General features: G+C 46.1%; 1 protein-coding gene across 3 annotated transcripts in view; it reads left to right on the top strand.

The window, feature by feature from the left end:
* TYRO3 (TYRO3 protein tyrosine kinase) overlaps positions 1-15248 on the top strand; it is a 53156-nt gene that overhangs the window by 8569 nt on the left and 29339 nt on the right. For all 3 annotated transcript variants that reach the window (XM_007055773.4, XM_037900438.2, XM_043548072.1), the window contains exons 3-6: positions 840-940; positions 4369-4539; positions 8236-8322; positions 12739-12854. In XM_007055773.4, the coding sequence (XP_007055835.2) occupies positions 840-940; positions 4369-4539; positions 8236-8322; positions 12739-12854 (475 nt within the window). The remainder of the gene's footprint in view (positions 1-839; positions 941-4368; positions 4540-8235; positions 8323-12738; positions 12855-15248) is intronic.

Here is a 15248-nt window from a genome sequence, read left to right as displayed (position 1 = left end):
GACCCTGGAGCCTCAACTCCTGGAGCAAATTCTGCCTTATAACTGAGGGCAGAATTTCCCCCTCGAGGTCTAAAACTCTGATACCACTTAGGCCACAGTTCTGCCTTCACTTGCATGGATCACCTCTCTTGGAAGTCAATGGGAGCTGCACCGGAGTGAGTCAGACCAGACTTGGGCTCTCAGGGTCAGATCCTCAGCTGGAGTAAATCAGCATGGCTTCACTGAAAACACTAGTCAAGGATCTGGCCCCTGGTGGTTTGTAGTATGAACAGATCAGTTAGCTAGAAGCGTTCCTCAGATAAGAACAGTGCTGAGTAGGGGCAGAGTGAAGGAGTGTCAATTCTGACCCATCAGTCATTGTGAGGGTTTGTGCAATCAATCCTGTCCCTAACGAAAGCACAGCATTTGCATTCTCAGCAGGTATGTGAATTGGAGCTGCTGGCTAGGGATGATTTAGTAGTTCAAGTAGACTCTTTGGAATCACAAGTTCAGAATCCAATCTAGTTAGCCCCTTAATTTACCTATCTTGAAAATATAAAGTGCCATGTTATTTCCTGTTTGTAGATATTTCAGATGAGGGCCTCTCTGTTCTGTGTGGGTATTAAAAATCCCCCAACACCTCTCACAGAAGTAGGACTTGACCCAAAGTATCTCTGTTCTCTATCCACTGTTGTGCCGCATGCTTTGTGCTGGTTAGCTACTGCCCTCCTCCCCAGAGGTGGCTACATATCAGTGGTGGTGTGTGTGTGTGTATCTAGTTTTCTAGTGCTTTAGGATTCTCTGGGATGAAAGTTGCTTCAGACATGTAAAATATCAATATGTTTTTTCACTCTTTTCAGTTTGAAATCCGTTGAGCGGACAGATTCTGGGAAGTACTGGTGCCAGACTGAGAACAAAGGGAAGAAGGAAGAAACGCAACAAGTGTGGCTCATAGTGGAAGGTAAGGAGGAGGAGCGCTAGCTTCCCTGTAGGGCTTTCTCATGTTGGGATCACACTAGTAGAAGTGGTCAGAGGAGATTGCGCCAGGCTCTCCAGTCTTTGCACAGCTGGGGACAGTAGCAGAAACTGTAAAGTACCACAGCGAACTAATTAAGGCACAGGAGTAGGAAGTGATAGTGGCGGCAGCTGCACTGGAAAAGTGTGTATTGGTTCACGGGTTCTCAGTTTTTAATTCTGCAGACCAGGAAATAAGTGAAGAATCGTCTCATGGACAAATGTCCCCTCCAACCTCCTAATCCCGCGTTGCTTGGGTCTTCAAATGGCTCATTCTGCAGGTCACCAGGAAGAGCTCCACAGACCATTGCTTATTCACAGACCATAGTTTTAGTACCATTCTCTTAGTTTCATGAGAAGCACTTTCCTTTAGAATTTCCATGATCAGTGTTGCTTCGAACGGAAGTGTTTTGAACTATAGCAGAGTTTACTCAAGTTAAGTGTATAATCTTTGATGCATTTTGCACAGCAATCTGGCCTGGTAAATGTAAAGCTTCTACACATTTGTCCAATAAGAAAAGGAGTACTTGTGGCACCTTAGAGACTAACCAATTTATTTGAGCATAAGCTTTCGTGAGCTACAGCTCACTTCATCGGATGCATACTGTGGAAAGTGTAGAAGATCTTTTATACACACAAAGCATGAAAAAATACCTCCCCCCACCCCACTCTCCTGCTGGCAATAGCTTATCTAAAGTGATCACTCTCCTCATAATTATACTCATTATCATAATTATACTCACTCATTATAAGGAGAGTGATCACCAGCAGGAGAGTGGGGTGGGGGGGGGGTATTTTTTCATGCTTTGTGTGTATAAAAAGATCTTCTACACTTTCCACAGTATGCATCCGATGAAGTGAGCTGTAGCTCACGAAAGCTTATGCTCAAATAAATTGGTTAGTCTCTAAGGTGCCACAAGTCCTCCTTTTCTTTTTGCGAATACAGACTAACACGGCTGTTACTCTGAAATTTGTCCAATAGTTACCCAAGCCAGAGTGGATAGGTGGTGCCATATAGTCTGTAGCCATACCTCCTTAGGCTATGATCATATTAGGTCTCAAGCATTAAGGCTGCTTAGTATTTGAACAGGAGATCTGCAAGAACAACCAGTTTCCACCAAGAAGTTGTACTGTTGGTTTAGTAGGTGGTAGTCGTGTCTCTAGGCCAGAGCTGAACGAGTGTCCCTGCATAGTCCTAGGGGGCATTGTGCTGCTGGGGGGTGCTGCGTTTTGGACGGAAATTTGAAGCCAGGGTCCTAGTCATTCATAGTCATTCAAGCTTTCATAGCAGTCTTCACAAGAATAGGGTGTTCATCCTGCTATCCCTCCTGACTCAATTCCAGTGTTTTGTCAATGTAACATTTCTTCTACAGCTTCAACTGGAGAAAAAATGTTATAGATAAAAATATCCCCAATTGTATAGTGTTGCTGGTTCACAAAGGCTACCATGTTTCACTCCAGAGGTGGCTGCAGTAGAGCGGTGAGTGTGTGATCCCCATATATACAGTTTCGGTGAGGTTTGGCATCCTTCAGGAGAAAACGCTACACAAATGTAGGTTATTAGAATTATCTAGCCCAGGTGAACTTGAATGAGTTCATAAGCATTTATTTATCTAAAATCTAAGACCAAATCTCATAGGCTATATTCAGGCAGAAATCTTATTGCTCGTAGTTGCCCTGAACTGTGACAATTTAATCTTTGGCTAATTCTTTTCTGGTTTGTGGTTGAGTGCAGCTGTTGTTTCAACATTCTTATGGAACTGAATTTTTAATGTATGGCAAAGGAACCTAGGCTAGGCACCTTTTATATGTATAAAACATTTCAATGGAAGCATCCAGATATGTTGGCCATAGGATCTCTGGGCCTCAGTTTCCCTATCTGTAAAATGGGGCTAACATTGTCATTAAAAGCCACCTCAGAAGTTTGTGTTGAGGCTTAATCATTTTGGGTGGGTGTGACATTCCAGGGTGCAATCCAGACTAGTGGAGGGCCTGTGTCAGCCTTGCCCTGCAACCAAGGGTGCCTCACAATGCTTTGCTGCTCTAGCTTCCAACCTGGGCTTCTCACAAACATCGTGCAGGTCACACCCTGCGTGTCTGTGTATAGCCACAGCCCTGGTCCAGCAGCCTGTCAGCAAACACCAGCCACACTCTGGCTTTCAGCAGCCTTGGTTACTCTTCGCAGGGTGATGCCAACACACTCTCCGTCCCAGATCGTCCCCCAGAAACATGTGTTCTGCACTGGCCAGCCCACTCCTGGGCAGTCCAGATATATTAGGTCCGTTGCCCTGTAAGGGGATTAATATACAACAATCTGCTGCCTTAAATGGAGTTACCCAAACAATCCACAACACTGGATTAGTTTAATTAAAGAATAAAACAAGTTTAGTTAATTATAAAGAGAGAGGTTTTAAGTGAATACAAGTAATGAGGCATTAAAGTCAGCCATGGCTGCAAGAAAAATAAAGATAAAATGCTTTCTAAATGTCACAAACTTGACTTGGTTCAAGGTGAAGCTTTTCCCCCATGTTTTCGGTACATTGCCAACCAAACTCTCAGGCCAGGATCTGCTCTCAAAGTCCAACAACTGCTTCTCTTGTCTTAGGTGAACAGACAGAGGTGGGTAGGGAGAAAGAATTTGGGGTGGTTTTGCACCTTATTTTTATAGCTCAATCATCCTTTGAAAACATTTTCCTGAGCGTAACCTCTACGTAAAGTTCTTTCCAGCTGGGAGCAAGGAGACATGGAGCCTGAGGGAGGAAGGGGGCTTCATGCTGTTTCTTTTCACCGATGTATGCTGAAATGCAGATTTTCTTTGTCTTCTTCCCCTTCTCACTGTCTGAGGACTCTGTTTACAGCTTATATGCAAATTGAAGCAAAGGCACATCCCTTTGTTTAAGACAGGCCTGCCTGACCAGTTCTACCAGAGCTACAGGAGTTTGAACATGTGCCTTTATCATCATACAGGGGAGATTTCTTAGCTTTGCACATAATGTTGCTACATACATTTCACCATGAAATTATTTACCAGTGAGTAATTAGTTTTCAAACAATACCTCACAAGGCACATTTTGGCCAGAGATTATTATAGTGGTGTGTAGGGTGTGAATTCAGTCACAAGGTGACTTTCAAAAACCTCTCAGGGAACAGGTGCTCAGGTCCTACTGACTTTCAGTGAGAGATGGAGGCCTTAATGCCCTGAGCTGCTGTTGAAGATGTAACCCTGGCTGTTTGTGGAGGGCTCTGAGTTCTCCAGGGGGTGGCTCGCTGCTCTATAAGCGCTAGGTATTAGTGTTAATGAAAGAAAGTGGGAATGTCCTGGTGGAGGCAGAGGGAAACTCTCCTACTACTACACCTTTGTGTTTGCCTTTCTAGGTGTGCCCTACTTTACTGTGGAGCCGGAAGATTTGTCTGTATCCCCTAACGCCCCATTCCACATGGCCTGTGCTGCCATTGGCCCTCCTGAGCCAGTGACAATTGTCTGGTGGATGGGAGACTCCAGAGTGGGGCTTCCGGACATCTCCCCCTCCATCCTAAATGTGTCAGGTAAGTCTGCCTCCAAGATTAATGTCACACAAGGAGGGCCGGGGGGAAGAGGAGAAGAGAGCTCTTTTGCTGCCATGTGACAAGGCCTGCAGCGATACCAGAGACCCGTGTAATAGGAGACTGGGTCTTGGGCACACTGTGATGCTAAAAGCTGGAGATTAGGACAAACACATATCCAGTATATGGCACAGGTCCCAAAGGGGTAATTGTTCCCCAGGACATCTTCCATAGGAATACAAGGCACGGGTCCTGCAGCGCTTGGAGTGGTGTGGATGGCCACATGCTGCTGGAAAATGACATGTTGGAGGCCTCTACTGTAGCTTCACCTCTTGGGGTGTGCTTGGTTTAATTAGATTAATCTGCTTGTAATATTTGTCTTATGAATCCAGATGCCTCCAGCCAGTGCCCGCCCCGCTACAGCCCTGCTGGACATTTCGTGTCATCCTCTTCCCCCCACAGCCATGCCAGATGTTGCTCTTCCCCCCACTCCCATGTAGCCATGCTGGACACTGGCCCACCCCCTCTCATGCCTGCAACCAAGCTGCATGCTCCCCTCTACTCCAGCCATGCTGGACACCTGCCCAATTAACCTTTGTCACCCAGTTGAATTGTTGGGAAAATGTGGAGCGAATTGATTGCTGCTGAAGATGGCAGGCTGACAGCCTTGGAGACCAGAGTCCTCTGTCGGCCCCAGAACAGGTCCAGTGGGGACCACCATACAGTAGGCCTCCTCATTGGTATGCATGAGCTCTGAGCTGGAGGGAAGAACTCTAGGGTGAAAGGGAGGTTTGGCCTCTCTGCTGAGATGGCCCATAAGGGGGTCCAACAGAGAAAAGAACATCTGTCACTAGGAATCAGAGTAACAGCCGTGTTAGTCTGTATTCGCAAAAAGAAAAGGAGTACTTGTGGCACCTTAGAGTCTAACCAATTTATTTGAGCATAAGCTTTCGTGAGCTACAGCTCACTTCATCGGATGCATACTGTGGAAAATACAGAAGATGTTTTTATACGCACAAACCATGAAAAAATGAGTATTTATCACTACAAAAGGTTTTCTCTCCCCTCACCCCACTCTCCTGCTGGTAATAGCTTATGTAAAGTGATCACTCTCCTTACAATGTGTATTATAATCAAGGTGGGCCATTTCCAGCACAAATCCAGGGTTTAATAAGAACTTCTGAGGAAGGGGGGGAGGGAGGAAGGGGGGGAGTGGGGGGGGGGTTGTGAGGAAAAAACAAGGGGAAATAGGTTGCCCTGCATAATGACTTAGCCACTCCCAGTCTCTATTCAAGCCTAAATTAATTGTATCCAATTTAATCAAGGTGGGCCATTACCAACCTGGATTTGTGCTGGAAATGGCCCACCTTGATTATCATACACATTGTAAGGAGAGTGATCACTTTAGATAAACTGTTACCAGTAGGAGATCGGGGTTGGGGGAGAGAAAACCTTTTGTAGTGATAAACACCCATTTTTTCATGGTTTGTGCGTATAAAAACATCTTCTGTATTTTCCACAGTATGCATCCGATGAAGTGAGCTGTAGCTCACAAAAGCTTATGCTCAAATAAATTGGTTAGTCTCTAAGGTGCCACAAGTACTCCTTTTTCTCTCTACACCCACTATCCCAATCTCATGGCACCTCACAGAGCTTTAATCTCTTAGGAAAAGCGACTTGGGGCCGCTGCAGAGGGCTGTCTAGCCCTCAGAACACCAAGGGTGGAGCCGACTCCAGCTGCATTCTTAGTGCATTCATTCATCACAGGTGGCCTCGTTCACCCCTCCTCCCCCCAGACACACGCACACCAAGAGGCCAGCTTTTCCTGGTTTAGGGCAGCGTTGTTCTGAGTTAAGCTGGAACGAGGTTGTTAAGACTGGAGATCCCGCATCTTCTGTCCTTGTGGAGAGTCTCAGTGGAGGTAGCTAGCGTCTGCTCTCACCCTTGGGACACAGCTCCCCCTGCCAGGCAGAGCAGTGCTCCAATCCAAAGTACTGAGCAGTCTGGGAATTATTCAATATCTTTTTTTTTTTTTTTTTTTTTTAACCATGAGGAGGCTTAAAAAAATAATCCTCTTGACTTGAAACCCAACTCGTGGTTACTTACAAAATTTAACTCCCCAGAGTCCTCTGGCCTTTGCCTGTTGGCTCTTGCCTTTGAAACAGAAGCTGTGTATGCTGATACCAGTGGTCAGAGTTCCCAGGCATGTCAAAACAGCAGGTCTGTCGGGGCAGGAGGACATACTTTCTTCTGCCAATACAAGCATCAGATCACTAAGGAAAATAATAATAAAGCCATAACTAAAAAGCAAATGTCTTGAGATCAAAGTCAACAATCGGCCCCCGATTGAACAGGGAAAGGACTGTTGGACAGAGTGTGATGGGAGCTTGGTTCACAATCTTTTGGGCAGGGACTGTGTTTCCCTCTGTGTTGGGAAATTGCCTGCCATGTTTTGGGTGCTGCTGCTGCGATCCAAATAATAACAACAATAATAGTGCCTGCTTTTGTTGCCAGCTGGTATGTCTTTCGCTGTGGTTTGGTGGGATCAGTGGAAGGTATTAAAATGTGTCATTCTTTCTATCACTCATTGTAGTCTCTCCTTTCCTGCTCTGCCTCCTTTGCCACCCCTCCTCCTTTTCAATACCTGTCAGTTTCAGTCCCTGTGAAGATGAGTCAAGCACAGCAAGGGCAGGCACCATGCAAGCTACTCCACACAGCTTTGAGATGGCATCTCCATCCTAACTTGCACACACAGCTGCTGCAGTAGTCATTGACCTCGCTTGAACAGAACCTGTAAAGCATATTAGGGCCATGTGTAGCAAGAGCAAGTGCTGGATGCACTTCTCCAGGCAGCTTTGCCAATGCCTCTCAATCCTGATTAATCTGTAAGCATCAATCTCGAGCTTCCCCTGAGAAGCTTGCCAATAGTACTGCATTATATTTTGGCTTTGAGATGTGGACAAATAGTCACTGGAGACAAAGGGCCTAATCCTCCCTTGCCCTGTGCCTGGTTTAGTCATTTACCCCAGTGCAAAGGGGTGTAAAATGACTCCATTCTGATTTAGTAGCATTTTACGTGCACTTTGTCCGCATTTTGCACTGGGGTTAATGGCTACCTACGGTGTAAGGCAAGGGACAATTAGGCCCTAAACTGACAGTACAAAACTCTGTTTACTCATGGCTCAAACTGGATTCCTACCCTACCCTACCCTAGCCTGAAAGCTGATTATTATTTGGATTGTGATAGTGCCCCAGGGTCCTGATGAAGATCAGGGCCACATTGTTCCAGGCATGGTCCTTGCCCCAGAGAGCTCCCAACCAGTGAGTGCCACAAACAGTAGGAGGGACAGGGTGGGGAAGAAGGCCGAGGTTAACAATAATGAGATGGCAACCATGACGAGAGAGCTGCCAGCCTAGTGTTTTGATCTCCTTCTTCCCAAGGTCCCTCTCTCTCCTTTGTTGTGCTGCAAAGTGCTGATATGGGCTCGTCTACAGTGCCACATTCCTCTCCCTTTTATAATGATCAATTGACACATTAATTACACTAAAATCCACCTGCTTTTGGTTGGCCCCCAGCTTTGCCCCCCGTTGCACGTACAGTGTGAGCTGGATGTCAGACGTAACCATGATTTTGTGGTTGAAGCTGGACTCTACAGCAGTTTGTGTTGCTTTCTTTGTCTTGCCTTGGCTGATATCCAGGTATTAATCAGAGCACGGTGTTCTCCTGCGAAGCCCACAACGTAAAGGGACTGTCTTCTTCTCGGACAGCCACTGTTCGGATTAAAGGTGAGAGAGCCCCAGCGGAGAAGAATTGGGGGTGGGGGAGGAGGGAGGGAAGCTGTTGCTGAGCTGCCTGAAAACCAAGCTGAGAGGAGCTCTCAGCAGATGGAACAACACACTGTGCTGCAATGGCTGCTCGCTGCTTGATATGCAGGCCCATTCCCCGGCAGTGAAATTGGCAATTGAAAACAAACCACAACTGGAAACATGATGTCAGATAACAGATTTGCCTTGTAAAGTGGAGAGTCAGGGCAGCAGAGCTGTTCCCACGAGGTGGGCTAGATGTAATCTAAAGTGTAAATGAGGAAATAGTCCCTTTCCGGAGATAGAGGGGTCTCTTTGGAGCTGAAGATGCCTTTTCCTCTTGTGCCAATGCACTGGCCTTGCATTAGATGCTGAAAAGAGAGAGGCCAAAGTCAGAGATCACCAGGGACCATTAAAATCAACAGATTGACACTGATTTTATGGATTTCTGTGTTCTCTACCCTTTAAAATCTCATTTAAAATAAATAATTTCTAGCCCTTCTGTGAACATCTGTCATTCTGTGAGTCCCTGAGCCCTTGTCAAGTTTTCTTTTCAGACAGACTGAAACAATAGAGACCCAGGAGCGGCCAGCTTTCCCCCTTCATCTTAGGTCCTATCTGCCCTTGAGTTTTTGGTTGTGTTTGAACATTTGTTAACTGCATGATTGTAAATTCTAGTATAGACAAGTCACAAACATTTGTTCCAGGCTGCAGCCTAGAGTTGAATGTGACTAAGAGCAACTGTTTGTGTCTATACTACAATTTATGATCGTCGTAGTTAATGTGTTAAAATACCCCTTTAAATTCAACTATAGACCATACTCTTCATGGGGTGTGTTTTTCTTTATGTTGACACTTGTATCTGCAAGATACAGGCCAAGAATGCAACACTTTGTTCTGTTGTGATTTATGACTGACTTAGAAAGCGTTTAGTGTTGTCAGCCTAAGGACTTATCTACTTGGAGAAATTAACTGGAATAGCTAGTGCAGAATAGGTATTCCACAATAGCTCTTCTGGAACAACTCCCTCTTGGACACTCGGATTCCAGAATAATAGTGTCTTTTCCCTGTGTAGCTCACTCCGCAAAGCTATTGTGCTATAAATTCACCTCCTGTTTTTCATCAAAAACATTGACGTACATCTTTAACAGTAAATTACCATGTAAATAATTAGGCTGGGTGAAGACTGGCACATATCCTTAATGGATCTAGAGTTCTCATATATTTCATAATAATTATACTTTGCCACAACATAGCACCTCCTAGCCAAGGTTCTCAGAATGCTTCACAATCAGAAATCAATGAATAAATCCCCACAACACCTCTGTGAGGAAGGTATTGTGCCCATTTTATAGATGGGGAAATCGAGGCACCGAGACATTGTTCACCAAATGTCATACAAATTGGTGAGAGACCCTGAAAAGAACCTAGATTTTAAAATTTCCAGTCCTGTGCTTTAGCCATATGTGTCCTAGCTGGTATTCTTCACAAATATGCCTAAGAAAGTTGCAGTAAAGTGAAGTAAGTGGGGAGGCTTTAAAAAACCCAGTGTCTACAGATCTGATTCTGCTCCCATTGAGACACTGGCAAAACTCCAATGGCTTCAGTGGGAGGAAGAGCAGACTTGAAGGGTGCTCGTTTAGGCCATGATCCAGCAAACACAGATGTGCTTTACTCTGAAAATGTGAGTAGTCCCATTGGCTTCCATGGGGTTACTCAAATGAGTAAAGGAAAACACATGTATAGGGGCAGGATTGGGGCCTTACAGTTTCACAGATGTAGAGGCTGGTGGGGACTCAGTTTATTACTGACTCTTTTCATCTGTGTCTCCAGGGACAAACATTTTTTATGGGACATTTACAAACAGTTTCCTCCTATTATTGTCATCATGTGTTTGCCATAGAGCCCCCAATGTGCTAGGTACATTCTAAACAGAAAACTGTGGTTACTGTAGCATTTACAGGCCCCACTCAAGTTCAAGGACCCATTGTTCTAGGCAATCTACAAACACACAGTAAGAAGCTACGTCTTCACTGCAGAATTAACTTCAGTTATCTACATTCCAAGTAATTCCTAGTTAGCTTAACTCACAAGAAAGCAGCCGAACTGCCAAGTAACACTCCAGCTGCTGTGTCCATACTGGTGCTACGTGCACTCGGGTATGGACTTCTTGGGACATAGCCCATGGTTCTTAGCACTGCAGTAAACTGAGCCTCTCTATTAATTCTATCCCAGTAATTGCGGGAGAACTTGTTTGTGCTTTCTGGACACACAGGGGAATTGTGGGAAGGCACTGGAGGACTAGCGCCACTCGAGTGGTGCTACCGAGATCCACGCTACAGAGTGGTCATGTGAGCAGTTGATGACCACTAGAGTTTCAGTCTGTACCCCCTGAAATAACAGCCAACTTGAGTTAAAAGCATCACCACGCTGGACTTAAGGATTTGTGTGTGCGTGGGGACAGGTCTCAAGTTAGGGGCAACACTTGATTTATAACTCGATTTAGGTTTGCAGTGAAGACAAGCCCAGAGACAGTTCTTGCCCCAAAGAGGTTACAACCTAAATAGCCAAGACACAGGGCTGGGAGATACTAAAAATTATCATCACCTTTATCACAGGGAAACCAAAACCCGGAGATGTGAGCGATTTATTCTGGCTCACATAGGAAGCCTATAGAAAGGCTGAGAACTGAACGGAGATCTCCTGATTCTCCATCCCGTGCCTTAACCACCAGAGAGTCCCTTCTTTCCAGGAGGCCCAGTCTCAGTCCTGGAACCTGTAGCTAGTTATAGAATGATGAAGGCCTGCTCACTCTTGGAATGAAGCAGACATTCAGCTCCAGTGTATGCCACCCTTTCTCACAGCCTTCAGTGTCAGAGGCATGTGGGAGAGGGCTGGGCAGGACTAGGGTGTTCTGCACTTCAGCTGCGGGTTGGCCTCTTGGGGGTTGATGCAGCCAAGCATAAATGAGAGTAGACCTGAAGCTCCTTCAACTGATGGAAGTGGTAGAGTGGGACTCTGGCAGGGCCGAGAATGGGACAGGTGTAAAGGTGATTTAAAATCACCTTTCCTCCTCCTGTTGCCACTGGCCACAGTCAGGGAGAAGTGGGGATGTCTCTGGCTGATAGACTGAGACATGCCCCTGCCCTAAGGATTTTAAAGTTTTTGAAACAGGACACATGAAATCACCCCTAGTAGAGGGTGATACGGAGATGATTGTGTCGGAGAACAAGAGAGATGTAGATTTTAAGGAAGGATCTGTAGGTGGGAGAGGCACTTGCCAGGCATAAAGTTAGTGATTGGTTCAAGCGTAAGATGCAGCACGAATGGAGAGACAAAGCCAGTAGTGGGAGAAGAGGACAATGGGAATGCTAAAAGGCAAGGCTTGGGAAAGACAAATGGAATGAGAGGGAGATTAGGATTAAATGGGTGGAGAGAAAGTGCAGGAGACTGAAAGTGAGGACAAGGAACTTGCATTAATGCATTAAAAGACTGGAAGTCAATGAAGAGATTTAGGTGAATGGGCAGAGTGACATTGTAAGAACTAGATAGTGAAGCTCCATTCATGCCTTGTTAGGGGAGGAAGGATACTCATGTTAAATTACTAGTCTGGGGAGCGTGGTTCTGTTCCCAGCTTTGCCACTAATTTGGAGTCTGACCTTGGGCAAATCATTTAACCTCTCCATGCCTCAGTTTTCCTATCATAAAATAGGGTGCTTTGTGGGCTAGTAACCATAACCCTGGGACTACCAACTCAAGTTCCATTTGAAAATGTTTGAGAGAAAAGTCTGGAACAACCTACATGTGTTTGCATATATCTTCAATAACCAAACAGTGAATAAGTTCACTGTTAAGCAGGAATTAGAATAGTGTGAGCAGTTCCAACTGGCAGCTCTCAGGGGCCATCTCCAAAGGCCTGACTTCAGTGGGCTCAAGATCAGAGGCAGTGGGTGGCTAGGACTAGAGGGGGCTCAGCTGTCCCAAATCTATTATCTGAGCCATCGTGCACACCTGCCCAGATCGGCAGGCAAAGCCCCATGGCGGGTGGTGCCACAGCCAGGAAGAAAGCGGAGTGGGGCATCGCAGGGGGAGGGCATCATAGCGGGAGGGCCCCAGTTGTGCACAGATGGGTGCATCAAGTGACGCTGTGGTTGGCTCCTCTGGATCTGTGAGCAGTGAGAGCCAATGGGCCAGAGCAGGGAGCTGGGCTCAGCCCCATGGGAAAGCAGCTACTGCTGCAGGGTGAGTGTGGGGCAGGCTCAGCACCCCCAAAGAATATTTTCAACCACGGCCTGTGCTCAAGCCCCAAATCCCCAGACTGTATCCTCTGCCTATTTCCATGTGACCTTCGGCTCAGTTCTGTGTATACCTAAAGAGTTTCCTTGTTTTTTTCCGTAGCCATGCCTCTCCCCCCCTTCAATGTGACTGTAACCCGAGTCACCAGCAGCAATGCCAGCGTGATGTGGGTCCCAGGATTTGATGGCCGCTCTCCCCTTCATTCTTGCACAGTTCAGGTATGGCCCTCGGGACTCTTCCCTGGCCTGCATGCACAATGGGATCCCTCTGATTGGTCTGGATCTTGGCACCGAAACAGATGGCCTGATTTTCAGAGGTGCTGAGCTCCTGTCGCTCCAGCTGAAGACCGTGGAAATTGTGGGCGCTCAGCACCTCTGACAATCAGCCCACTTACATATGTGCCTAGCTTTAGGCATCCAAGTTTGCAACATTTGGCCCTGGTGTTACTTGGAAGCTGAGCCACACGTTTGGTGCCAGAGTGTCAAGCGGAGAGAGACAATCGATCCTACAACAACCCAGGCCAGGCAAACCAGGCTCATTCCCTCCACTTGTGCATCTCTCAGGTATGAATATTGGGCAGTGTTCACACAGCCCCCTTTGACTCCCCTCCCCTGTCACAGCTTGATGTGAGCTTCCCTGGAATCCCTATGTGATGCTGAGACACTTTCATTGGAAGGAGGGGATTAGAAGCACAGATGTAAACCTGGAGAACAAATGCAGCATATGCTAACCTGCTTTCTTTCCTGTCCCCTTTGGGGAGGGGCAAGGAAATAGGAGAGTCCGTGCTCTGATGCTTATTCCCTTTCATAAATAAAATAAACCATCATTGCAGAGACATTTCTTTTTACCCCGCAGCAGAAATGATGCCTGGATGTAAGTAGCTTTCTGTGTCTCTGGTAGTATTTTGTTGTTGCTGCTGCTGCTGCTGTTGTTTGCAGCTCAAAATGAATTTCTTCCTATGCTTTGCAAGGCTGAGTTAGCCCCAGTTGGTACAGTCCATTCTTCCTGGTGTGCATGCTCATCAGCCTCACCAATGCTAATCTTTCTGGGGTTTGAGCTCCTCCTCTCCGCTTTGAAGCGGGGAGAGAGGCAGAAAGGGAGCAGAATCAAAACAGCTCAGATTCCATCCACTCACCAGGCTTTAGTATTTCTTAAGCCTCCCAGCCCTTTCTGTGCCCCTGTTTGTATCTCAGATCCGGTGAACTGGACAATAATATTCCCTTTACAGGAAATCGTTAGACTAAGGGAGCTGGGGTTCCCGCAGTGCCGCAGTGGTTTTGGCACTGGCAATCTCATGTTTCATTTTCCCTCCCTCCTCACCCCGCAGCTCTGATTCTGTGAGAGCCGTTGACCCACATTTTCCATGTGAAAATGCATGCCTCTGGCTCCCCGTGAATGAATGATTGTCCTCCTGCTAGGAGGGTGCAGAAAGGGGGGCGCATCGGCTCTGGTTCTTGGGCACCTTGGATACACTATGGGTCAGTGCACCCTTGGAGCTTCTCGAGAAAAGGCTAAAATTGTGCCACTTTTCCTCACTTCAATGCAAGAGGTATTTCAGAGGGCGGGGGTGGGAAACGAATGCAGCCTCTCTGACTCTCCAGAAGCATAAGCAGAATGACAGAATTTAAACGTGAAAGTCTGATAGCTCCCACCCAGCTCCGGATGATATTGACTGGGAACAGGAACAACAAGTCAGCCTATTATGTACTGTACACAGCCTAAGCGTCAATATTATTAGCAAAATAAATTAATGGATCAAAATGGGGCAGGGGACTGTTACATTCATAGTGGAGATAAAGTTTGCAAAGACGTGTCCCCTTTGTCAAGACTCCTGGGCTTGATCCCCAGCTTCGCTGCTGACTCATGGCGCGTGCGTTTCAGTAAGATGTGCTGAGTTGGAGCTGCCCGGTGGAGTCCGACTATTCTCAGGTCATCAGGGAGTGCTAGTGTTGAACCTGTCTGCCTATAAAAGGGACACAGTGAGAGCAAATGGGATCCAAAATTCAGGTCTGGTAAAACTTCAGTTTTAGAGAAACTAAGGCCTGTAGAAATAATGCCAAGATTCTTTTTCTTTTTAATTCCCGTCGAAAGCTTTTTGGTTTTGAAAGAAAAGTGCTTTTTCTGCAGCATTTGCAACCCAAATGCTGTAGCATTGTGCTAATGCAAGAGACCCTGAAAGTGACATTGATTAGAAACTGACAATGAACAAGAGGGGAGCTGACTGGTCTGTTTTTCTTTGTCTAAGCTTAGAGAAATGCAAAAAGTCATCAAGCAGCGTCAGTAGCATAAAGTAAATTTTGATTTTAAAAATGCCTTTCACTTTTAATAATCCAATTGTGATTTGTAATGCAGGTGAGGAAACATTTTTAAATGTGGGGCCAGAGCATCAGGTACTTGCATTGAAGTCAATGGAGGGGATGGCCCATGATTTTTAATTTGACAGCATCCCTTTAAATATGGTATTATACTGCTGATTCAGCATTTGTTGCTACTTGGTCCTGAACTGGTTCAGAAATTAGCCATTTGCATGAAACAAATGCCCCATTGTACAGCATGGTCTTGTTGGTCACTCTGCTTATCCTAATATATCTGCTTGCTTTTCCTCGTGAAAC

Source organism: Chelonia mydas, chromosome 6 (assembly GCF_015237465.2).
Source record: "Chelonia mydas isolate rCheMyd1 chromosome 6, rCheMyd1.pri.v2, whole genome shotgun sequence".
Lineage (NCBI taxonomy): Eukaryota > Metazoa > Chordata > Testudines > Cheloniidae > Chelonia > Chelonia mydas.
The sequence above is the reverse complement of the archived record's forward strand: the minus strand, read 5'-3'. Positions and strand labels throughout refer to the sequence as shown.